A 25,896-nucleotide genomic window follows, 5' to 3' on the forward strand; every position below is an offset into this window, starting at 1 on the left:
AGCATGCTTAGCACTGCTTTTTTTCCCCCCTCAGCTCACCTGGAAATCCGCTGGCATCTCTGAAAGTGGGGAAGGCAAATTGCTTAAGCATTAATTCAACCACAGAAAAGGGAGATTTTGCCAGCTGGCTACATTTGTTTATGTTGTCTGCGGTTCCAAATAAACAGCTGCAACACAGTACAGTTTAAATATGTGCCTTTACTCTATGGATTGTACTGTCCAGAAATTTTTGTTTGTTTACATTTCTGGTTATTGTAAACAAGGCATGTTGTGAAGTCAATCCTCAACATCTTGCCAAAAGTCAGAAATATCCTACTGCAAAATTTGAAACCACAGCTTCCTGCAGTTCTTTCCAGAACCTGCCTTAATGTTAGCCCACTAATGAGCTCCTAGAGCAGCTATTTGAGTCGGAAAGATTTTTTATATGCCAAGTCTGTTTTTGCACTCAGCTTATGGTGCTCACTCTTCTGTCCCCCTGCACGTGGGGCAGCATTGGAGATGGTGGTTAGGGGAAGCTCTGCAGAGGAAGGTAGCAGCATAGAGAAACCCACAACATTTCTGAGCAGAACCAAGCCAAACACAGTAATTCCTGGAAATGTCCAATCACTTGTGGGGCATGGTTCTGGCACTGCAGATCGGCTACTGTTGAGTTCACTTGGGCCCTGTCATGAGCCCAGACATTGCTTAACTAAATAAACCTATACTTAGGTTTATTTAGCTTCAGTTGCCATGAGGCTGAGGAAATCTAACTTGCAATCATGCCTGTGTACCAGTCTATTGCATGGCTGACGCCAAGTCATTCTGTGTGACTGCATCTCCTCCTACTTCTCTCTAGCCGTCCTGTGAACTGGAATTGCCAAGTCTGTACAGCAGCAAAACTGCTTCTTTACTCTGGATTTGTCCATGCCAGTGCCATAAGATCTTGCTGCCCAGTGTGGATTGCTGACAATAGCAGAGCACACATGTTTAATTATATAGTGGAATATATCATGATCAGTCCCAGGTGTTTCAGACAAACCCAGCGTCTTAGAAAAATGGCACTGAGGATCTCCATCGTGAGGGGGAGTATTACCTGATCTCTCCTTGTTGTTACCTTATGCTTTAAGCAACAGTTTCAGTCACTTTATTTGATAACTCTGAATGCTTTCACCCCTTTAAGACCCTTGTTCTTTTCTGTATTGGATTGGGCTGTTTGACTCGGTGTCAATGTGCAGCCGTTAGTTGTGTACCATGGAAGAAATCATTCTCAGTGTAAACTTACTGCATTGCAACTATGATGTTCCATCGTTTGTCTATCATAGAAAAGGTACAAGAGTTGTGCATACTCTACCCTTCACATGTAATTTCTTTTGCATACCTCCATCATGCCCAGATTTACCACTTCTTAGGCAAGCAGAAGATGCTAACATTTGTAGGGGATTTTAATCCACTCCATAGACCTGCACTCATTCTGTGTCTCTTATGTGCAAGAGAAATACACATGCATAGATGACTTCCCTCTAGTCCCAAATTTATTGCATCTCTAGCTGCGTCAGGATCTGGGCAAGAACTACTCTTGTAGGCAGAAGCCTTGTGTAGAAGCCTCGTTGTGCCAGCCCCGTTCCCCTACACCTAAAATGTTTATGTATGCCTGGCAGCACGCTAGCAAAAGCTTAGAAAGGACTGGGGTTATTCAGGGCTGCCAGCGTGTAAAAAGGACACAAAACCAAAACAAAACAGGATATGTAAGAAGGAAGAAAGATGAGAAACACATAGAGGGAAAGAAAGAAGAGCGACTGTGGTGGAAGTGCAGAAGATTGCACAGGCTGCATGAGGGCGCATGGTGAGATGATGCTGAGGTGTGCAGAGAGTTTCTTGTATGTGGAAAGACATGGTATTGCTTGCAGTTGACATCTCTATGTGCCAGGTGGTCAGTCAGTTGTGCGAGTTCATTTCATCTGTCTTCCACATTATAAACCCTTGGAGTATGCTGTGATATGGTCTTCCCAACCACCTTTTTTAGTCCTGTTAAATTGCTGCAAGCAACCCTGTGCTAACCTTTAGCTGATCTTCATAAGCATATCCAGACATTTCCTCTCTTATCTTCATGCTTTGGTAATGATGAAGTCAAATGGACAGCTTCAGAAAGCACTCACAAGACCCTCTGTATCTGTCCTATGACAATTTAGCAGAATCCTGTGCCTACAGAGGCTGTTGCTAACAACAGAGCTCTGAATATGCCTAGAATATGATCTCTGCTTACGGGCACCTACGTTCCTATTAATTTTTTTTCCCTCAGTTTGGGAGGAAAAAAAATAATGGATTCATTAAATCTAATGGCAAAATTGCATTGCAAGATCCAACAGTAAATCTTCACAGGGCTATGACTGAGTAGTCAATTTCAATCACATAACAAAGAGCTTATGGGCATATTTAAAGAAAAAGAAATGGAAATAAAGCCAACACTAATATGCGACCCCTGACCTCTTCTCTGCTGGCATCAGGACTTCAGTTGCAGAGGAACTGGATTGCTCAGCATACAAGCCCCTCGTGTTGCTTCTCCAGGCCTAAGCCTCCCCCTCCCCCCATCATTTAAGAGGAGGGACAAACAATCAAGGATTTCTTAGAGACCATTGGCTGCACACAGGTACTTACTTCTCACAGTTGTACAGGTCACAGCAATAGCACGTGTTACTCTTTACTTTCAGCTGGCACTTGCTGTTTAAATTATAACATGTCACCTGCCAAAAAAAAAGAAGAGACTGACTTTCATTCTCAGTGTTTCACTGTTGTGTGAATCATCCTCCTGACCACAAAGAAGCAGCTACTGCAGTGTCAGATTGTATTACCTGTTGCGCAGAAAGATCCTGAGATTCCAAAATCCACAAGTGCAGGGCAGAAGGACATCCCTGAGCTCCCAGGAGTTTTATTCAGGACATCAGCCCCCAGGTCTTGGGGCATTTGCACTGTGGAGCTCAGAGCCCCCAGCACCGATCTGCAGCCAGGGCTGCCAAGAGTTTTCAAGCATTTTGCTGCACTGTCTGGTGTTATTTTGCTAAGACCCAGAGTTTGCAGCTGTGAGATGCAGATCCCTACGGCTGTGACGCAGGGACCATGGGTCTTGAGAGATACACCACAGCAAGCCATTGGAGTGGGTAAGAATACCACTCCATTACAGTGGGGAAATGCGCGAAGAAAGCCAATTTATCTGAAGAGCTTCCAATAAATGGGAGCTCTCTCCTTTCAGTTACACTCTCCTGAAGAAGGAAATAATTAGGAACAATGAGAAGAACAATCTCTAAACCCATAAACAAAACAGCTCAAAAAAAAATTTCAGCAAATCCAAAAAAAGCACTCCAGCAAGTAAGTACCATTTACTGTAGGCTCTTGAGTAGAAAACTGAAAAGGTTTATTTGTGTGTGCAGGAATTGCAGGGATGCACAGATGTTAAAACAATAAAGGTAGGCCCACGTAAGCCACTCTCCATCCAGACAAGAAATAATTTTAGTGACTCCTTAAGTGTGGTAAGCATTAATCACTTCTATTGCGCACCACAGACCAATCAAAATATTTTATATGTAAGGCACTTTTTTTCCTGAGGTTTTTAGCTTATTGGCTTTGAAATCCTGGAGAAATGTCAGATTTTAAAAGCTAGCAGGTCAGAAAATACATTCTTTCTATAGTTTTTATTTTGATAGAAAAAATGTACTGTAACCACTAAGAAGTATTTTGTTCACAAAATGCAAATAAAATGTATTATTAAACGGAAAATTCCTCACAATGAAAAAGTAGAAGGACCATGCTTGGGAATACATGCCTGCTTTTGAAAAGCTTCTGACAGACAGTTCTGCTTAGCCATGAATGTGTTACTCTGTGGGAGAGTCTCCACAGGAGATGTTAAACCAGATGTTTTTCAGCTCCTGAGTTCTGGATCTCTGCATTCTTTTCAGTGTGAAAACTGCCACTGTTGCTGACTCTGTACTCCTCACGTGTTTGTTCCCAGCAAAGAGGAAAGCCTTAAACACACACACTCAGCAGTAGAGAAAGTTCATCTTGCAATGGGTCTCAGACTTGCCGCACTTGTCCTCAGCAGGATTATGTTGAGCAGTGGAAGTTGGGTGACAAAGTTAAAGTTGAAAGGAAGTTAAAATGATACCTTGGGATTGCTTTGCTGTCCAGGACAAAGCTATACCTGTGGTTAGTGTCTCATACAAATCAGCTCTTCTAACCCAAAATGGAAGTTAGGTTAGAAAAGGATAGTCTCAGTCTAGGTTTCAATCTGGAAATGGAGCTCCCACTTGTCACAAGAATATCTTACCCTGGGATGGGACCTTGTTTCATCACCTGGTTCTGTTGTGTCTGAACTTACTGGAATTTCACATTTATTGGCCTGAAGTCACCTTCAGCTGCAGATGTCCTCAGCCTAAGCTGCAATTTACTGCAGAAGAGGAGTACACTACCGTCAACGACTGCGTCGGCTTAATCAAGATCCAGCTTGGAAGTGATTGAAACATCACACCTGTCTACTTCTCAAAGCAGGTTGAAAACCAGTCCTGGAGCAGAGTGTGCCAATGTGTCTGCTACCACAGTAGTTTTATTGGGATGCCCTAGTGCTTTGGCGCAGAGTGGAGCTTAAGAGTTTGGTTTTGACCCCCTCTATGTGGTCAAAATGGCCTAGGACTTGCATAGTTAAAATACCCTTTTCCTATTACCCATTGGAAGGCTTCATAAGATGGAGTGGGTTGCTAAAAAGGTGGTTCATTCTGATGCATGGCTTTGGGGACACTTCTGATAGAAATAAAAGTATTTTTCCCCTCTCCAAGCATCATTAAGGCCAGTTTGCTCCTTTTTACTGCAAAGGGTTAGAAATAGAAAAGAGGGAGATCGGTAAGATCTTAAACATGGTTTTAGCTGCTCCTAGGCTACAAGACATTAAATTATTGGCTAAGGGAATTACTGTAGCTGTCTATTTTTATCACTGCGTTTTTAAAACATGCAAAGACCAAGACACTCCTTTTTAGGAGAACAGTGAATAAACCAAAATAAACAAATTACTGTGTGGTGTGAGCAAGGGTGGTGAAAACAGGCCATTTGTGGGTATTCTGCATGTCAAGACCTATTATTTCATTTTAGTGACCAGACATTTAGTTTTTTCATGTTCTGGCTGTTTGTGCCCATCTGTCCCCTCCACACAAACTGAAGAGATGTTCTCACCTCATGGTAATTGCAAGAAAATCAAATTATTCTTCTTTGAGCAAAGAGAAGAACCAACACAGGCAAACTACATGAGCTGGAGACCACTCACAGGCTTGAAATGGCAATCAAAGGGAAACTTGCACCCAGTAAACAGTCTGCCTTCCTAGTTAGGTGTTGGCCTGGCATGCAGGGCATGTCCCCTGCTCACTAGCTGACTAACTTTGGAAAAGCAAAAGCCAAGTTCAAATGCCATGGATCATTAACTCTGAATTAGCACATGCTGACACTAGATCAGCGGAAAACCAGACAAGAATGTTATTACAAACTAACTACACTTATAACAGATATGTGGTGGTTTTTCGCCAGAATAGAGCAAGGAGCTCTTTAGACATTTGCAGAATCTGCAGAGCCAGGGAGATCTCTCTGTCCAGAAGCCTGAGACTGGGGTCACCTGGCAGGAGCTGTGGTCAGTGTGACACCAGCTACATGCTTATTAGAAGAATTAAAAACATTTCTCGGGCCATGTCTGTGTCTGAACGTGCATGCACACTTTAGAAGACGGAATAAAATTTATAGGAAAGGGTGTTGTCACAGATCATAAGTTTGTCTGGGTAGGCCTATAGGCAAGGGGGTCAATGAAGTATTTTTGTCATACATTTTCTGGAATCAACAAGGAGGTGCCCTAGCAGCAAGATTTAAGGAGTATTAGCTGCTTAACCTGGTAATACACTTCACTAAGCTGTCTAGAATTATTAACGGTAACATTCCCCATACACTTTTTCTTAGCCATGGGAGGAATGGTGATGAAGGACATCTGGCTTCTTGTAAGTTATACCGCTGTTTAGCTGTTCTCAGTCCTGCTCTGCCTGATTTTCTTTTCACTCCCACCAATTTGCCACAATAATAAAATGAAAAATGGGAAAACAAACTAAATCTGGACTTCTCAGGAGGCTAGCCATTTGGATATGGGCACTTTTCCGACCATGTTAATGTCACCGAGATAATAAAAAAAGCTGCATTCAAACCACTGACATTCTTGGCCTGTGCTGGATAAATACAGAGAAGACTTAAAGTCTTCTGGACAATACAAAAGGATTAATTTAGGTATTCCCTATTCCACTTGAAGTCTACAAAAACGTCCTCCGAGAAAGATGCCAGTGTGACAAATACATCCCAGACAGCTATTATACAGTATAGATGGACTAGGAATCATTCCAGTCTCAGAGTAATGTACTGGATAGAAACACTGATGATGACTCAAAACCTCGCTGGTTGTAAGTATTTGCAATCACCAGAGGCTTGGACAAGCTGGGAGTGACTTGTGTGAGAAAAAAACAGTAGGGTTTCTATCAATTCATTACCTACTTGCACAGAAATACTAACAAACCCCTCCTTCCTCCCCACCCCCTCAAAGCACAGCAGAAACAAACACGTGATGAGGTGAGTTTGTTTACCTCTGTCTGGTAGGCATCATATAGGAATCCTATTCCACTTGAATAAAACTGGCACCTTTTGTTATACAAGGGTCTGGGTTCCTGTAAAGAGAAAAACAGTCCAAAAAGTACTCAGTCTGGAGGGAGTGTGAAGGCACCATGTCTCATGTACCCATGGCAGATGCTTACAGCTCTGCGGAGCTGAAGCCAATGCAGTCACTTGGGTAAGTGGCTCACACACCCCCGGGCTGGCTTGCTTTCCAGAATAGCTCTCCTCAGAGTTATATTTTCCTTCCTCACTCTGCCACTAAGCTATGTGAGTATCATTTATTTTCCTCTGTATCAGTCACCTCTTTTAAGAAGACATCACCCCTTCCTTCCCTGATGTTAAATACTACTGCTTTATGAGAACAGTCCACTCACCCTTTTTCCTGACACAGCTTCTTACCTAGCACAAAGAATTAGTTTGCTATTTGTCTTCAAGATATGGGCCTTTCTTTTTTAAAGGATTTCAACGGTGTCCATAGTGAAAGCAAATTAAAATAGCTATTACTTTAAGCATTCCTCTTACTACTCACACTTCAAATCCCCAAACCAAAACAAAGAATAATGAAGAAATAAAGTCATAAAGGGCCAGTAATTTGCACCAAGTTTGATTTTGCCTTATTTTCCTATGCTTATTGCAAAATATGCATTCAGTGCTCATATTTCATATTTTGCTTGTAAAGGTTCCCATAAGTGATATAAAGGAAGAACACAGTGAAGTATTCTTGGCCAGATGGAAGATGTGTGTTTCCAAACTTGGTGAATGGACACTTGAAGGCTAGAGGGCGCACACCTCAGCCAGTTTCAGAACTACATCATATTTGCTTAGGGAGGATTTGATGACTGAAGAGTTCTCGATGATCAGATCATCGAGATATCCCAAAATAAGGTATAGGAATGACTTATGTCTATCCCAAAATAAGGTATAGGAATGACTTATGTTGGCAAAGAAAAAAAAGTCTTTTTCAACTTTCTGTCACTTATCTAGTCCTAGGTCATGATCTGTGACTTCAAAAGCACTCAGGTAATCTCCAGTATGTCACTCACACCACTTCCAAGAGAGAAGATGGAAACCCATTATATTCCATTTCCTCTTTCCATGCTAATTTACAAGCAAAACACTACATAAATTGTTAGCAGAAATCTGTGCTGATTAACTTTTACTGCATTTTAAAGTTTGTGACCCACTCAGGAATAACCCAGAAATTGTAGAAATATCTGTACTGATTAAGATCACTTCTGAGCGTTCTATACTTGTTGGATAATGAAGTGCGTACTCTACAAATCTGCTGACCCAAAATACATAATAAAAAAAAAAATGCAGAGCTAGGCAGGAATGCAGACAGGTCAATGAATAAAGCTCATCCATCAGCTTATTTGCTTTTCTGATTACTCTGGCAAACCCAAGAAAGTTTGGACACCAACTCCTAAGGGTTAGAGAAAGGTTAGCTTCCTGCATCCAAAAGTATTTATTTACATCACGCAAGTGTAAGAAGAAATGCTTCAGTAATTCTTTTTCTCTAGAGGAAGAGCAAATACCACACAAACAGCATGCTGTTTCATGAACTACGACAACATTCTTCCATAGGCCTGGGAAAGCATTAGCCTTTAGCCTTGACTTCCAGGGACAGATCTAGTTGGGAGGACTAAAAGGACTGTAGTTTCTCTGCTAGCACAGCAAGCATAGGATCAGCCACAGGCCCTTCTTTCACATACTCCAACTCTGATTTCATCTGTTGCATGGGGATGAAATGAGAGAGAAGAGGAGTGAGCGGTAGGAATGGCTTTTTCTACCATGAGGAGCAAATGCATGAAAAACTGCTGGCCATCATATTCACAGCAATAGCAAGGTTCAGTTTGATCCTGGAAGATCCTGGGAGGGGGCGATGGTCAAGGGCATGGAGCCGAAGTGGTGGCCTCTGTCTCCTCCAACCCTGCTGGGGAGAAGAAATGGCTTGAGGAGGACTGGATGGATCCAGCATCCAGCAACAACTGCTGTACATCTGATGTTGGGAATGGGACTTTGGCTTTTATGACCATGAGAGAATCTTTCACTATCAAGGACTCTTGGAAGAGATGGGATCCACCCAACTAATCAGGACAAAAGCATTTTTGCCTACAGTCTAGTCAACCAGCTTTAAATTAGGAGCAACAGGGGAGGGAGGTGAGGACCAACAATCAAGTGAGGAAACAGTGGACCAATGAAACAGGTGAAGTGAACAGCATGATGGGGGAAAGAGAAATCTCATAATCAACATAACAGGGCTAAATGGGGCCCACTTAAGTGAATGCACATTAATAATGAAGCACCCATAGGACAACACAAGGAAAGTTCTCATCCCTCTTCTGGGATGCTTAGCACTCTTCAAAGTGTCTGCACACTAACACACAGAGCATAGAGAACAAACAGTTTGAGGTTTGTGTGCAGTGACAGGGCAATGATCTCAGTGGGATCACAGAGACATGGTAAGATAACTCACAGGACTGGAGTGCTGTCATGGATGGACATTCAGAAGGACATGCAGGATGGTGGAAAGGGGGAGTTGCTTTTTATGAGAGAAAGCAGCAAGAATACACACAGCTCTGCTTAGGGACAGATGAGGAGCCAGCTGTCAGTATTAGAAGCCAGACCAAAATGGGCAATGTTGTGGTGGGTGTCTGCTACATACTGCCTGATCAGGAAAAAGCACATGAGGCTTCTTCAGACAACTGGAAGAAGCCTTGCACTCACAAGCCCTGGTGCCTCTGACTTTGTGAAGAGGGTGGGAGCCTCCCTCAGGGTATGAGCACAGTAATAAATTCTCTCAAAGTACCATAGGTTGTGAATTCAGTACACACATCTTAGCACCTGGAGACAGATGCTCCTGATCTTACCTGCTGGGCATGCATGTTCTCACTACAGGCTGCTGATGAGTGACGCCACCACATCACACCGGGAGTCTGTGTTTGGCCCTGAATGCCAAGATCCTCCCCTCAGACAACTTTATATCTTGTTAAAGGCAGCGAGAAAGCTGTCTAATCTGCCTTCATCAATTACAAGAAGACCCTCACTTTGACACTGATCCCCTAGCTCGCACAGCTTTCCTACCTTTTACACTTCCTCTTAAAAAAGAAATTGGTCCTTTTATTGGTTTGGTCTTTTAGCACAAGTGTGCTTGTGATGGGAAGCAGCACTGCTCCCTGGGACAGAGAAGTGATTGATTAATCCATACCAACTATTATCCACTTCATATTTCTGTGCAGCAAAAAGGTCAGAGCTGTGACATGGAAACAACCACTGCAAATACAGTTAATACATTTGCATGCACAATCATGGCAAATGAGTACTTTCCTTCATGCACCGAATTTTGAAAAGCAAGCCTGCTGCACCAGTAAAGGCAGCCTCCTGCATTCAGTCTGTTCTTCTCAATGCATCCGTATGTGCAATCAGTCTGGCAACCCCAAATCAAAATAAATGAATGATGACTGAGTGTATAAAAATAAAAAAGATTAGATAATATTAACTTTATCCAGACAGCCACAGAACTCAACACCTAAATTCAACACTGGGGATGCATTGGTAAAAACTGCCATTTGAATTAGATTTTCATGCTACCAAGGTGCTGTGGTCTGCCTGTCTGCTGAGGCATTTATACGAATATAACACTACACAGATATTAAGAAGTGTTTAAAATTATCCAACAGCATGTCACACTGCATTAGCAGTGTTTTATTGTCGTCTCTAATAACAAAGGCAATGAGAGGCAAAAAAGGCAAAAGTATTCCTGGCGGACTGCTCATAAAATACTTGATATTTTTATAGTGTTCACTGCAGACTGTGTATGAATATAGGATACCTACAAGTCCTTGGTTCTACTTGATTTTACTGCTTACAACAATCACAGAATCACAGAATCACCATGGTTGAATATAACAGCACCTTGCCTGTCTACGAATATAACGAATATAACACTACACAGATATTAAGAAGTGTTTAAAATTATCCAACAGCATGTCACACTGCATTAGCAGTGTTTTATTGTCGTCTCTAATAACAAAGGCAATGAGAGGCAAAAAAGGCAAAAGTATTCCTGGCGGACTGCTCATAAAATACTTGATATTTTTATAGTGTTCACTGCAGACTGTGTATGAATATAGGATACCTACAAGTCCTTGGTTCTACTTGATTTTACTGCTTACAACAATCACAGAATCACAGAATCACCATGGTTGGAAGGGACCTCTGAGATCATCGAGTCCAACCTTAAAAAAAACCAAAAAAAACCCAAACAACCACATAAAAACCCCAAACAACATCAACAAAACAAAACCAAAACCAAAACAAAAACCAAAAAACAAACAAACAAACAAAACCACAAAACACCCCACCACATCACACCCACAATACTGATAGAGACAGAGCTACTTTTACGTACTACATATGTATGTAAATACGTATTTCATCTATTAACAGCTGCTTTAAAGTATATAGCAACAATATTTAACTAATTTGATGTCTTTTGATACCAGGAACTTCCTAGACCACTTTTATTGGAACAGTGCTATGCAACACCTTCCACTAATGTGTAATGCTTACATATTACTATATAATAAATAATGCATTCCCCTTTTGTGCTTCTTTGAGTAACTCTAACTGAAAATGGGGAGATCTGTTAGTTAGAGCTCTGCTGATACAGGCAGAGGACAAACACCAATAGGGTGGCAAAGAGAGAAAGAAATCTGTATGAAAGTGTAGTTGCATACTTGGGTTTATTTATTGATGTAAGGAAAAATGGGTTTATTCTATCTTTCTGAGCACTGGAAAAGATGATTTCTTAGCTAATTATGTATGAGTGTGTTTGCATATAATGAGCAGATACAGTCGGACTGCAATCAGTCTAAGTTTAGAAAATTTTCAGAGGTGTCAAAAAAAATCTGGACACCCAGTATTTCTCTTTAATTTCAGGCAGATCAGAATTGTTCAGCCTTGAACCCTGCAGAGCAAACTATAGCTCTCCCTGTTCTTGCTCAGTTTTTATTTTAATATTTTGCCTCTATGTGTCTTAGAACCTGTAAAGTGATGAACAGACGGCTAAGACGGAAGGTCTTATGCCAAGAAAGAGAAGATTTGGTCCAAATATAGAGGGGTTTGGTTTGGTTGGTTGCTTTCTTTTAAGAGCATACAATAAAAACCCCACATTTTCTTTGATGGTGGGAGCCTTGAAATACATTATTTGGGTAAGGAAAGTATTCTTTGAACAGTATCTTTGGTGGATTTGATACATCTGTGGGGGAGGAGGTTGTATGGCTTTTAACTGAGCTTGGAAAGTAGATTTTTCTACACCAGTTTTTGTTTCCTTGGAGAACACATATATTTTGGATAACATAAGGAAAATTTTGTCTCCCTTATGTGTAAATCAACTTTCTGAAAACCGAGATATAGCATAAACCATATTGACTGAAATTTATGCTATACTTTACAGACACAAAACATGGTCAATAATTTATTGAAATAATTATATAGTGAAGGCCTTTTTTTTTCCCAATTACAGTATTTATTTGGTCTTAGCTTCCATGGCTGCATCGATAGAAGTGTAGATTAATCAGTGCCAGGGAATGTTCTCAGGCCTGAAACTCGATCATCTAGCCCATTAAATTGTTAGAATTATGCCTGTGATGGCTTTGGCCTGGGCAAACTATCACTCTTCCAAAATAATTTCTGGGCATGGTTTGAAAATTCATATGGGCCAAGAACCATTCCCAGTAAGTAACTTGGCCATTGCCATGCTGCCTGTGACTCTAAGAGACTTAGGAGTAAGGACGTGGGCTTCACCATGCCAGTTGGCCTGGAGACCACAGAATGGTCCCAGGCACATGTAAGAAGTGAATATAGATAAAATTGAGGAGTCCAAAACCAAACTAATGTTTTTAGTTGCTCATTAACTTGAAGTTTCTGATTTTCTGCTTTCTCCCTACAACACTTTTGTAGGTCCTTTTAATCTGCAGCATAGCTAGCAATGAATAGGAGAGGGAGCTGCCAAGATTTTTCAAGTTTAATCCTAAAAGCAAACCGAAACATAACCCTTCAGTGCCAGCTCAGCCTTGTGCCAACAGCTGGGTGTTCTGGAGATTATCACTTCCTTCAAGATCAGGCTCTCTGTTAACTTTCTGAAAGCAGGCATGCAAATATGAACAAATAAATGTTATTAGCAACTAGCTTTTATGCTTTTCTGGTGGGATGGATGGAGCATAGGTATCTGCGCCTGCCTCACACTGACAGTCTGACAGCACTTGGCACATGGGAGCATACAGACCGAGAACTTTCAAACCAAAGAGAGAAGAAACTCATGAAAGGAGGTGCCACCATACTAGGAGTCTGGGAAAGCAGGCAGACTTGACCACTGTCTGGGGACATGAGCTAAAGCTGATTGGATCCTACCCTGTATAAATAATGAGAGGAAATGCTACAGATCTTTTGTCATTCCTCTCTCTCTCACACCAAGAGCTGTTTCTCAGTCTTTTCCAACAACATTCTCAATGAGATGGGTGTCTTCTGAGGAAGACCACTGATTGGAGATCCCAAGGATTCATAGGAGGGATCAATACAAACATCTTTGTGCTTTTACTCATAAACATAAAAAAAAATAAATGATGTGTTTTTAAAATGTTATGAACAGCTTCCATTTTGGCTGTGAAAAGGTGGTATTAAGCAACATCTGAGTCTAAGGTGCAGGTCAGTGTCCTCAATACCGCAGTGAGGGGGTATCAACTTTAAGAAACAAAACATCTTAGACTTTTGTTTGCTCCTGAGGCTTGCAACTCCCCCATGAAGCACATGATTATGATACCTTCTGGAATGAGAAGCAGGGGAAGGTTTTTTTGACAATTTTTGGGGGCTTTTAATTGTTGGCAGCTAAACATGCAATTCAGTTTTCAGTTTGCAATTTCTGGAGCAGAAGAGGCTTTCTGAAAAAAATGTATCTTGCATAATTTCACTATTTTAAGAAAAGAGCAGAAATAATAACATAACAATAATAACCCCAAACTCTCCAATTTCAGATTTCCAAATATTGAATCCACATCAACTGACGGAAAATAAAATAAACTTTTAAATTAAATTAAAAATAACCATCTTAAACTGGCTAGTTTCTTACAGATGTTTATCTTCTCTTATGCTTGATAAAGAATCTTTAACCTCCTCATAGACCAACAGAATAACTTATCCGTAATTCATAAGAAGTTAAATTTGTGTACCCATAGTTTATAATTAGTTACTAAAATACTACTCCTCATATGCCTCATTGAAATGTATTTTTATAAGTAATGGCATTATTTTCATAAACTTTGCATTTCAGAGAGCAGCTGGGAAGAGAGGGGTCATTGCCCAACTGCAGGAGCCTCCAGGCAGGATGGAGCATGTTCTCCCACAGGAAAAAGGTGCCTCCTTGGACAGGCCGGTGCCCTGGGGCTGCCCATCACAACCCTGGGGCTCACTGGGCTTCTTTTCTCTCCCTTCAACATCAGGGATTGGTCTTATGGGAGTGCCAGGCATCATCTCCTGGTGTTTGCTGCACTGGGTTGAGCAGATGTGCTCTTTCAGTCAGTGCCAGGGATGCTAAAGGGCCTGGTACTTGAACCAGCCGCTGCATCTCCATCTCTCTCATTCACTAAGAAACTCAAAACTCATAATAAATTGGCTGTAAGCATTTGTCTGACAGCAATGCTGTGGTTGCTACAAAACCCCAGGTTTTAAAAAACTATGACCCTGAAAGGAAGTCCAGATGCTAGAAAATAAAGTCCTGAACACTATGGAGAGATGCCTGAGAGACAGGGATTGTAAAAAAAAAAAATGTGAATTTTATTTGAAATTAAGGAAGTTGGGAAAGTACAGTTATGGGAAGAAAACGAACTGTACTGGTGGACTTGGCACTGTTAATTTTATGGTTGGACTCGATGATGCTAAACATCTTTTCCAACCAAAATAATTGTATGATTCTATGATAATTCCTACCTGCTTCACATTTTGACCATGAACCAAGACAGTCTTTTCTAGAGTTATTATCAGCTTTTATCTCATTGTCACCAAGCTCATAATGAGCTTTTGAATCCAATGCCAGTTTAGTTTTACTTCACCAACTGGGCCTCCAAGTCTTTCCATTTCTGCATTTCAGCAGTTTTCCTCTTCTGTGGTACTAGTGTTTGTTTTCTATTTTTTCTTCTGTGTTTCGCCTTCTTATGTGAGAGCATCACCTTGACTAACAACATCGGGAGCCCTGGGATGTCAGGGAGTGCACAGTGCCTACTGGCTGGGATTTGGAAGGGTGAGTACTAAAAAAAGAAAAGAGCAAGACACTTCTGGAATCCCACAGTCCTACATCTGTGCAGCAGCCTAGCCCTGAGGTTATGCTACTGCCACAGGCTGCAATTGACGGCACCACCAGGAACAAAATGTTTTCAAATTTTTTGCCATTTTAAAAAAATTCAGATGATAATTAGCAAGCTCTATTAAGAAACTATAAGCCCTAGAATCAGGTTTTCACATGTTCTTTTGGCCTAAGCTGCAGACTTGGCTAGAGTGCGTTGATTCAGTTTCGACACATATTGCCTTTGCCTTAAAAGTCAAGAGTTTCCAAACGTACAGTTGAACAAACCCCTCAAAGTGATGTAGAGGGAGTCAGAGAGATGGGATGCTTCCATCCATGCCGTACCCCTAATATAACTACAACACATTAATGACCCCCTGGTGCAAATAATACATTCCCAGTTTTGTTTAAATACTTAGGAAGCAGTCAGGGTAGCATTTGCTTCCACGATTTGGGTGAGATCATGCCATGAGAGCAATGCTGAGAGTTTCACTCTAGACTGCAGTCAGCACTTACCCTTTCTCGTGCTTCTCCATCTGCATGAACTTAACTTAGGATCTAATCTTCTTCCAGAAATGCTGGGCTCCAGCCTAAGGATCCTGCCTGTCTCGACTATGCTCAAATAACCCAACTGCAGCGCTGAAAATAGGAAAAGCAGCTGGTGTGGCTTAAACACTTCTTTACTCTCACAAACCAGATTTACTTCACTCTGTGCTTTCCAGGGGCTCTTTTTAGGATTCTTATTTAATTTGAAAGACTAGATGCTACAGAATCCTTTTCTCTTAATGCTTGGGAGCAGTTAGTGCTCATTTCCGCTCCTCCAAACCAGCAAGTACTTGGAGTACCTTGGTATACTATCATGGCTGAAAAACACACATACATGGATCTGTCTCAATTTGTGTTTCCTCATTGACTTTTCTTCTACTTAATTATTTAATATTTTATTTCTTTGGTGGTACCATCAGTCTCACTTCCCTTTATTTGGGAAAGATTTCTGGGCTGGTAGTATTGCTACAATCAAATGAAAAGCCTCCAGATGCTGGAGCTGCACCATTGCTAGATGATGCGTACAGACAGATCTATTCTTGATGTGGACAGACATGTCGATTCTCATATCAATATCATTCTATTAGGAGAGGTTAAATCATCTTCAAATAGTTTTTTTTTTTTCTTTCAATGACTTTTGGCCACACTCTGCCCGGCATGAAGGTGGAAGGAGAGGCCCACCAGCCCTCACCAGCACACAGTGCAGCAGGACAACTAGAAGAAACGTGAGCTGACTCCCCTGCACGTCCACAAGGAGGTTCAGCAGCCCTGGTGCCTTTAGCTGATGAAGGTGCAAGTGGTGGCAGGAGGAAACGAGGTATGTGCAGAGCTGCTGAGTGACACCGTGCCCATCTGCTCAGAGGCTGCTGTGCAGCAAACCAGTATGTCATCAGAGACAGTCACTCTGGCTGCACTGGGGAGTGGGGGCCATGCAAGGCTCCAGCAAGGAAGCCCTCTCCTGCCTTAATGCCCCAGACCTCTGACAAATCCAGGCCTGGCACTGGGATATGACTGCTTTTCTTCAGTCAGGCTTTGCCAGCTAAAGTCTCTCAGGATGGGGCTGTAGACTTTCCCATGATACCTGCTATTTCGTGTAGTTAAAAACTTAGATTTACCATTGGCTTTTACACAAGTTTCTAATGATGCAATTAGCTGATATTATTCAAGGCTGTAATTTTAGTTATTGCTTGATGCAGTTAGATATTTAATTGCTTATTACAGTTGATTACTTACATTGATTACATTACCTTGATTATAGGGTTTGTTATATGAACTGATTGCTCTGTCTTGATTATAATGATGTTGTGCCATGCGAGTAATTAACTCTTCCACAAGAATGCAAAACCTGTTTATTCTGTTTCTGGTAATGTAACTAAAATACATGAAATACAACCCATCTCCTCCCTTTTGCCTTAATGCTATCAGAATATGTAAGAAATATATAAGTCTCTGAGTATACTACTGCAGGAAATCTCATTTTGCAACACACTGACCTTTACATCTCTGAAATACTGACTATCCTGCTGACTGAAATGTAGGGTTTACATTTATAATGTTTTTTGGATTTATTTTACATTAAGGAGAAGGAAAAGATTCTGCATTAAATGCATCTAGTTGAGCAATATATATATTGAATATCTAGATAAACAAATAAAAAGCTGGAGGCTGAATTAATGTTGCAGTCTTGATTTTAATTTTCAGGGCATGGGACACCACTGATGGGGACCTTTAAGTATCTCCATTATAACCTAGGTAATGTAATAATAACTTTATGTATGAAATTTTTATGTTAGGTATTGAGCAGAAAACACACAGAAAGTAGATGTTTATGCCCAACAATTTGCCATCAAAACTCCCTATGATGCCTGTAAAGGGAAGACCCCCAGTGACACACATCATAGCACACTAGAGCCCAGCCTGAAAGGGTTCATCCAAATGGAAGGGACTGCAGGACTAGGCCCCAAAACGTAAGAGAGCAAAAAGTCCGTAAGAGAAGCCCCAGGAGGAGTGGAAAGATGAAAGTTTCAAAATTACAATGGTCTAAACCATTAGTGAAATGATTCATGAATGCCCTGATTGCTCAGGCACAATACCTGTTTCCCTGTCTCCACCCTCTTGCCATTTCGAAGCTCACATGCATTTCAGAAGATCAGAGATGTTCACATACATGGTTTTCAGTGCTCCAGAGGCAAAAAAGCCACTGGATATACTACTGCCTGCAAGTGTGGAGAGACCTGCACTGAGGCATACATACAAGGAAACTCTAGGCAGGTTCAGTAAAAAAAAAACATTTTAAACTATGATATCTTAAAAACATACTATTTCAAACTTGGAATTTCTCATCAAAGACTAAATAAATATATTACACATGTGAACTTTCATATTCTATGAGTGCTGGTGCAAGACATATTTTAATAAGCTCTTAATGGAGTCCTTAATAATAATCAATCAAAACTTTACTGGGTACCTAGGAACATACTTTTCATGGGCCCTATTTACAACTGAATAATCATCTGCCCACAGAGAGAGAAACTTCTGCTACATTATATTATTATTCATACTAAGCATGACTTCTTCTTAAAGATGAAACAAAAAAACCCCCTCTGCCTTTCTGAAACCTTTTGCTAGGGCAAAATGCAGCATGCTTAAATACCCTAAATTTTTATGCTAGTCAAATTTAAGGACTTTTTCATGCTTTGCTGATTTAGATCTATGTGAATAAAGAGCACATTTTCCTTTTTTTAACTCCACTAGTTTCTGTACAGGGCAACTCAAAGCATTGTTTCCCTTTGACAAATGATGGGAAAAAAATGCCAAGTATTTTTGCTGTGGTCTGAAGTCTGCAGGTAGTTACTCCCTCTCCCCTCTATGTATCTGTGTAGCAGCTTCGACTTTTTTTCATAGAACAGAAACATCTGTTGATAGTCTAGAAACATTTCTGAAAATAGGAAACAATGAAGGTAATTATCTTCTGCTGGCAGCACATCAGAGGGAAGTAGATTGTGCTTTTCAGAGCAAACTGCAAGCCCTTTGCCCCAGTCACCCACCTTTCTTTGGATTAAACTGTAATTAACTTGCTTTGTATGCTTTGCATAAATTCCATCATGGCTAGTGCTTTGTAAAGTAAGATTAAAGATGGAAGTAGACAGCAAATCTCCCTTGATTCAATCTGCTATTCTACATTGCTAAATAAATTCTGTCTTCCCTCCCCAAAACTGATTTTTGGATGTATAGGAGCCACACGGATGCTGAAGACTATAATCTATGGAAACAGAGACAGGTTATAGAAGACTATAATCTACATACAAATGCAGAAGGCCATAATCTGTGGAAACTGAATACCAGTGTCGTTTTAAAAATTGATCAAATCCTGCTTACTTTCTCACCTCTCATATTATTTCCACACGAATAATAATCTGATTATTAATGTGAGTAAAATGTGAAGAATTTCCCTCATATCTCTGGATTTGATTTAAAATATACTCAGTGGGGTTCTCACCTATCTAATTACACTGGAAGCAAAGCTAAAAGAAAATTATTTCATTTTAAGAGCCAAAGAAATTGAAAATGCCAGATTTGCTATTACGCCAATGCATGAAAATTCTTTCCTGTTGCACACTGACATTGTGCTGTCAGACAGAATCATGTAACTAAATGGCTATTAGCTTTCACATACTCAAACATGTGGATCATTCCTGTAATGACCTTAAAGATCATCGAGTTCCAGTTCCCCTCCCACTAGACCAGGTTACTCAAAACCCCATCCAGCCTGGTCTTGAACACTTCCAGGGATGGGGCATCCACAGCTTTTCTGCGCAACCTGTTCCAGTGTCTCACCACCCTCACAGGTAAGAATTTTTTCCTGATATCTAATCTAAATCTTCCCCCTTTCAGTTTAAATCTGTTGCCCCTCGTCCCATCACTACACTCCCTGATAAATACTCCCTCCCCATCTCTCCTGTAGGTCCCCTTTAGCTACTAGAAGACCATTATAAGGTCTCCCTGGAGCCTTCTATTCTCCAGGTTGACAGGCTCCAGACAACCTTCTCTCTGCCCCTGTCCTGGGGCTGCAGAACAGCACGTGGAGACCATGTGGTAGATGTAGAGAGATGCTGCTGGGAAAGGAACTGTGAACCTCTCTTATTCCTTCCCATCAACAAGTGAATTGCTCTTTGGCATCCAACCCAATGCGTGTGCTGCCTAATAGTTTAGACATTTGTGTTTAGTTGGTGCAATTCCAGTCCTTTTCCCCCTGGAAAACAAGTCACAGCAGGGAAGAAAAAAGGCTTTTGAAAGAATTTGCAACTCGGCTAAACCTGAAAAGAATTTCAGTGGAAAGGTAAAAAAAAAAAATAAATGAAAAAGAGAGAAGCTTTATAAGCAGGGGGCTTTGTCCCTGCCAATGTGAGAAGCCCTGCAAACCGGAGGGGGACAATCCAAGAAGTTCTCCAAAAAGAAGGGTTGCCATTACTTTTCTTGCTGGAAAATATCTGGCAACCAAATTAGAGCATCCCATCAGCTTCTCTGTAATGTCAATATATTCAGGCTGTATGCATAATACATACCTGTCTGGAAAGAGAGGAATATCAGACTGCAGATTCTTGGGGACAAATTCCTTGAAGCCCTTCCCTGTCCCTTATACAGTGTAAGTTCTCCACGTTCTAGTCCAGAAAACATTAGCAAAATGACAGTTTAGCCCTCAAGCCTTTGGATGCATCTAATACCTTCATCATTAGGTTGTCTTGTTATCCAGTATTGGAGGAATAGTGTCTTTAGTAGAGATATTATTCCAGTTACATTCATGTTAAAGATTGCATTTCCTTTGCAGATTTGAAGACCAGCAAACCTGGATCAGCAATCTAGATAAAGGGTTTTAAACTTTTTTTAATCTGTGAACTCCTAATGGTTTTCCAGCAGGGATCAGGTCCTGGCACCACACAGAGAGACCTGCTGACAAGAGGCAATAGAGCGTTCACCTGACCATAAAAACAGGTCCCAGGACCCTTCTTTGAAGACCCCACTCTTACAATGACCTTCTGAATAACACCGGCTAAATAAAGTCTTCACCACAAGACATCTGTGTCAAGTTCATAACTTCTGGACGAGCTTCATAAGATCATGTAAAAAGAAGCTTGGGATTTAAATATTTCAGTGACAGAGAACCATCCATACTATTGGCAAAGCTGTTTCCATAATTCGTTATTGTCAAAACTGTGTCTTTGTCATGGTTTGAATTTGTTTAGCACAGATTTCAACCCTTTGCACTTATGCTTTTGTGTCAGAGACTAAAAGCCCTCTGTTATCAGTTAACCTTTGATTATGTAGATACCTTAGAGAGACCAAGATCAATTCACCTTTCAACCTCCTCTTTGATAAATAAAATAAATCAAATTTCTGAGTGCTGTTGCTAAAAGGTGCCATTGCAAATGCCAGATTTTTCTTCTCTGAACTCCTTCCAAGTTGATAATGTCCTTTGCAAAGCATGAAAAAACACCAGAGTCAGTAATCTAGCAATGATCCCACAGGTGACACCTGTATTGCCAAATAAAAGCCAGAGACCAGCCTCCAGTCCTGAGGCCACATGGTCCCATTCACACTGCTCACACCCACACAACTTAGCATTACCCTTCTAGTTCAGATTTGTTTTCATCTGACACTGAGCTGAAGTGGCAGCTAACTATTAGACAGAGGTCTGATGCTTGAGTTTATTCCATAGCAGCAGAGTAGACATGGCCACTAATACCTTCCAAAATACTTGTCATTATAGATAACTCAGTTTCCTTTTGCTAGTAGACACTACTGTCCATTAATTCATGGGTTACGTTAGCTCAGTTAACTACAGTATCTTCCCTGAAGACTACTTTGTGTTCAGATTTTTTACCACATTGATGTTTCAGTCCTCCTTAGACTTGCTGCTTTATAAAATGCAGTGGCTCCATCCTAGAGCTAGGATGTCCTTTTTCTCTACTTTACTCCTTGTGTGTCAGCTGAAAATACCAGCGTGGCAAAAAGGCATCCAAAAAACCCTCCTTTGGTGCAGGAAGGTTCTTCTGGCAAAACCACAATAATGTACAATAGCACCAATATAACTCCAGTTACTGTGGGGGAGATCTTCACCTGAAAGTAGGTGATTTTGCCAGAGCAGACAGCAAAACAGACCTTCCAGGCTCTGATGCGGCAGGAAGCACCAATCATCTGTAGATATCTGTAACTCATTCCAGGGCTCTCAATTAGGCTGGAGACCTATCCAGCTTGAGGAGCTTTTCTACCATCTGGATTGGACTGTTCAAAGAAGAGCGTTCGCACTTTGATTTAAAGTATACTCAATTGCATTTGGATGCATGAACATAACCCTCACATGAATGTTGTCATAGAACCATAAAATGGTTTGGGTTGGAAGCGACCCTAAAGATCATCTAGTCCCAACCTCCCTGCCAAGGCCAGGGACACCTCCCACTAGACCAGGTAATTCAAAGACCCATCCAACCTGACCAGCCTGGCCTGGTCATCTTGCAGTACAAAAGAGAAATTTTAGCAGACTGGCTTAAACTGGCTTCAAGAGTTCTCCTTTGCTGCAACCCCTAAATATGTCCACAAAAAAGAATTAATCCCCCCTTGCAATTAAGCAGTACTATAGGAATGAAGTCTGTGCTTCCCATCTCAGTGTCAGATGCAAGGTCTAATACAGTGGGATACAGTGGGATAGTTGACCATTCGCGTCAAAATGCACCGCTTGCAAACTTAAGCACTTTATATTTAGGAAGTTTATCAATAAAACATTTTTCACTTTGGTGGACCATCAATATAAAAATCTCTACTGAACTAGTGCTAGTTTTCAGTTATAAATGTTTAGTGCTCGCTCTACTAAAAATACCAACAAAACCCTTTATGGTATATGCTATGCCATGCTATTATATTAATGAGTCATACAGGATGGAAATGGAATTAAAAGTAATTATCTGTAATTCTGTCTCATGTAGCAGCATGGAGAAAGTAAAATGCATTTAGTGTTCTTCTCCAGAGAAGCTAGCTAACTTAATTGCAATGAGAAATTCTTTGGAGTTGCATCTTCTACCACCGGTCGTCAAGGTAACAACTTCGTTAGACATGGAATACAACTATTTGGTTTTTGATTCAAAAAGGCTTGCTCAGAACATTTTCAACTGGCTTTTTCAGTGATCTGGCTTGAAGCACACAAGGCTTTGGGCTGTGACAGCAAGCCATGTCAGATGCTATGGGCTTAATAATCACAGAATCATGGAATTGTTGGAGTTGGAAGGGACCTCTAGAGTTCATCTAGTCCAACTCCCCTGCCAAAGCAGGATTGCCTAGAGCACATCATTGAGGACTGCATCCAGGCGGGTCTTGAAGATCTTCAGAGAAGGGGACTCCACAACCTCTCTGGGCAGCCTGTTCCAGGGCTCTGGCACCCTCACCGTAAAGAAGTTTTTCCTCATATTTGAAGTCACTCTGTACTAAAATGTAGTGGTCGTCAGCGAAGCTGCTGGGCACCTGCTGCAATTCTTGACCCAGTGTCTGTGATCTCGACATGAAGCTTAAAAGATGGGAAGAGGATCAACATTCTCGGCCATTGCATGTGCAGCCACCAGATGGTGCCATCAACTCTTGAGCGCACCCATGCAACACCTGCATCTTCTGCCCAAGGCCTGGGGAAGCTGCCTGCTGGGTAGGCCTCCCAGCCTGAGGTCCTATGCTTACAACAGACATCAGATCTTCACAGCATTTCATACTGTACTTCTCTGCCTAACTCACGTTCCCAGCTGAGGCCTCATAATGTTTGATTGTTTCAGTCATCATGGGATTCATTGTTTCTACCTTGGCCCGACGCTGGCTTTAAGCTGAGCCAAGTGAACGCTGCAGCCCCAAGACGTGGTCCTGCCTCCCCTCCAGCTCCCAGCTGTGCCTCTCTACCACTGGCACCAACACTTGTCTGTCTGTCTGTCTGTCTGTCTGTTTGTCTGTGATAAAAGCACCAAGGGTGAGTGTTCCCTTCAGCCTCCCTTCAGCACCAAGTGGCCATGGTGATTTTGCAGCTTCTCGGCCTAAAGGCATAAAATAGCACATAACTAAGAGTAGTTTACACGTGCTTTGTGTGAGAAAAAAGCAGGACTCAACTGCCTGATCTGGGTCCTATAGCACAGAAAGGTACAACGCAAAACAGCCCTGATCTAAATCCTTTGAACAAGCTGAAGGAACCAAAACCCACACCCACTCATGTTCTTTTCTGGTGGGGCTGGCTAGGATTGCAGTTTTAGGAATGTATTTATTTGTTCACTGGATGGGGGCTCCCATCCTGATATTACTTAGTACAACAGCTTTGAGCTCTACTAACCAGAGCCTAATTCACACCAGCACTCCCCAGACAAAAGACTATTTTTTTTCCCATTGTCAGGTCATGCTTCCCACAAAGTGAGTTTATATAATGCCATGCTTACTAACCAGTATTTTGAGTAAACATACATAAAAAGACAATAAATATCGGAAGTTTATTTTCTAAACTCCCAAATCTATAGATAATTACCCAGCTGATGTGACTCAGCAGTCCACACACTGCACTTAAACCATTTGGGTGAAGATCCCATGCTAGGGATAAGTACTTTAGTGTCCTCCAGTTCAGCTACAGGTTCATTTCAGGACTTAGTGCCTGATGATACGTTCCATTTTAATCAATTCCTTAAGCCACCACTATCAAGAGGAAGAAACTAGATGAGCTGAAAATGAAATTACTCAATGTGACACAGAAGTGATTTTGCAGAAAAGGAGTGGAATCTTAAGGGACAACTTAACACTGCCTGGTTTGACGTGCATCTCATGATGGACAAGCAACTCTGCCTTTCCACAGCACCCTCCATTTCCTTATACACATATCCTTCCAACACCTACATGCATTTTGATAACTTCAGTCATCAATGTAAAGCTGGCATACAGACATAAAGTCTGTAAAAGAGTGCAAAATGGGAGCCCGGGATTGGAGACTGACTTTTTCTGTTCCAACTCTTGCACATCTGAAGTGCTCAGAACAGCTTGTGAGAATCTGCTATTGTAAATCAGAATCTAACATGTTGTGTCTGCTTTTAGGCAGGATGGGAACTTGAACCTTTGCTTGAAGTGAGTGATGTCACGCCTAAGGCACCAAGAAGCTTTTCCTCTATAATGCAGTCACATAAGAATACTTCAGCTAGACAAGATCACTTATCATGTGGATATACAATTACAATTTCAAAGCCACTGCAACACATTTTTATCCCAGAGGCACTAGAGTTGGAATCTAGTCGTCTTCAGAGTAACTACTGTTAATAGAATTATCCTACATCATGAAAAACCTACAGATGGTCTCTTACTCCTTTGCCATTTCACTACTGTGACCCAAGGCATTTGGATCCCAACATTTTCACATTCCACCACTTTCTCAGTTTCTTATTTGTGGAGACTTAAGAAAATTCTTGAATGGATTAGGATCTATTTTTACAAAAATAGATGTCTAAAATCACAAAACAACAGAGCAAGATGCTCTTCACCTCAGGCTCTTATAACATGATTTCTCTTAGCATAGTCCATTTCAGGTTTCAGGTCCAAATACAGTACCTTACCATAGCATTTTCTCAAATTGCCAGTCATAAAGTACTGAAGTAAGCCATGTTGTTGGCTACCTGTAAAAGCTAACCTGAAGTGCATCTGATTATTCTGCTAATTTGTTGCATCACCATTCACAATCAGAAGTTGTAAGCACTTTATAATCTTCCAAAGGATCACCACCCATTACACTATCCAAGCACTCATTCAAAGATGTGTCCCATAACCCATCCAGATAATAAACACAGAGGCTGCTTTTAGGAGGCCCCTGATGACTATTTCAGAGGAACATCTCGGAAGCACTTCTAAGACACTACACACAGACCTTGGCCAAGTTTTTCATCAGACCTTACAGCTCTCCATGGCAGAGGAACCCAGCTTCCAGGACAGCATGTATATTCAGCAGTTCTGATCCACAGATTTATGCTGTCCCTTCATTGCACCACATAAAATCAAACTGTCTTAAAAATCACTTCCTTTTAAAGCAAGTTCATGCATGACTATAAACTGCACTAAACCAGAACTACAGCTAAGACGATGTAGCCGTAATTTATGATACGGTACGTAAGGGTCATTATCAAATTCTTAGGCTTTGTAAACACAGAAAATTCATCCCACTTCATTCTTAAAAGAAAGCCAAAAATGGTAATGAAATGGCAATGAACAGAGCATCCAAACTTTTTTATTCTTTTCTGTTGGTTATAGAAATTTAGAGGAGAAATCTAATGCATCTTTAAAAATAGTTGAACCTGAATCTAAAT

The 25,896-nt window shown here is 41.1% G+C and overlaps 1 protein-coding gene across 2 annotated transcripts in view; it reads right to left on the reverse strand.

Moving 5' to 3' along the window:
* TMEM255B (transmembrane protein 255B) overlaps positions 1–25,896 on the reverse strand; it is a 73,439-nt gene that overhangs the window by 11,951 nt on the left and 35,592 nt on the right. For both annotated transcript variants that reach the window (XM_014944222.1, XM_014944221.1), the window contains 2 exons: positions 6,630–6,710; positions 2,635–2,720 (listed from right to left, as the gene is read on the reverse strand). In XM_014944222.1, coding sequence (XP_014799708.1) covers positions 2,635–2,720; positions 6,630–6,710 — 167 coding nt within the window. The remainder of the gene's footprint in view (positions 1–2,634; positions 2,721–6,629; positions 6,711–25,896) is intronic.

Source organism: Calidris pugnax, unplaced genomic scaffold (assembly GCF_001431845.1).
Source record: "Calidris pugnax isolate Ruff unplaced genomic scaffold, ASM143184v1 scaffold69, whole genome shotgun sequence".
NCBI lineage: Eukaryota > Metazoa > Chordata > Aves > Charadriiformes > Scolopacidae > Calidris > Calidris pugnax.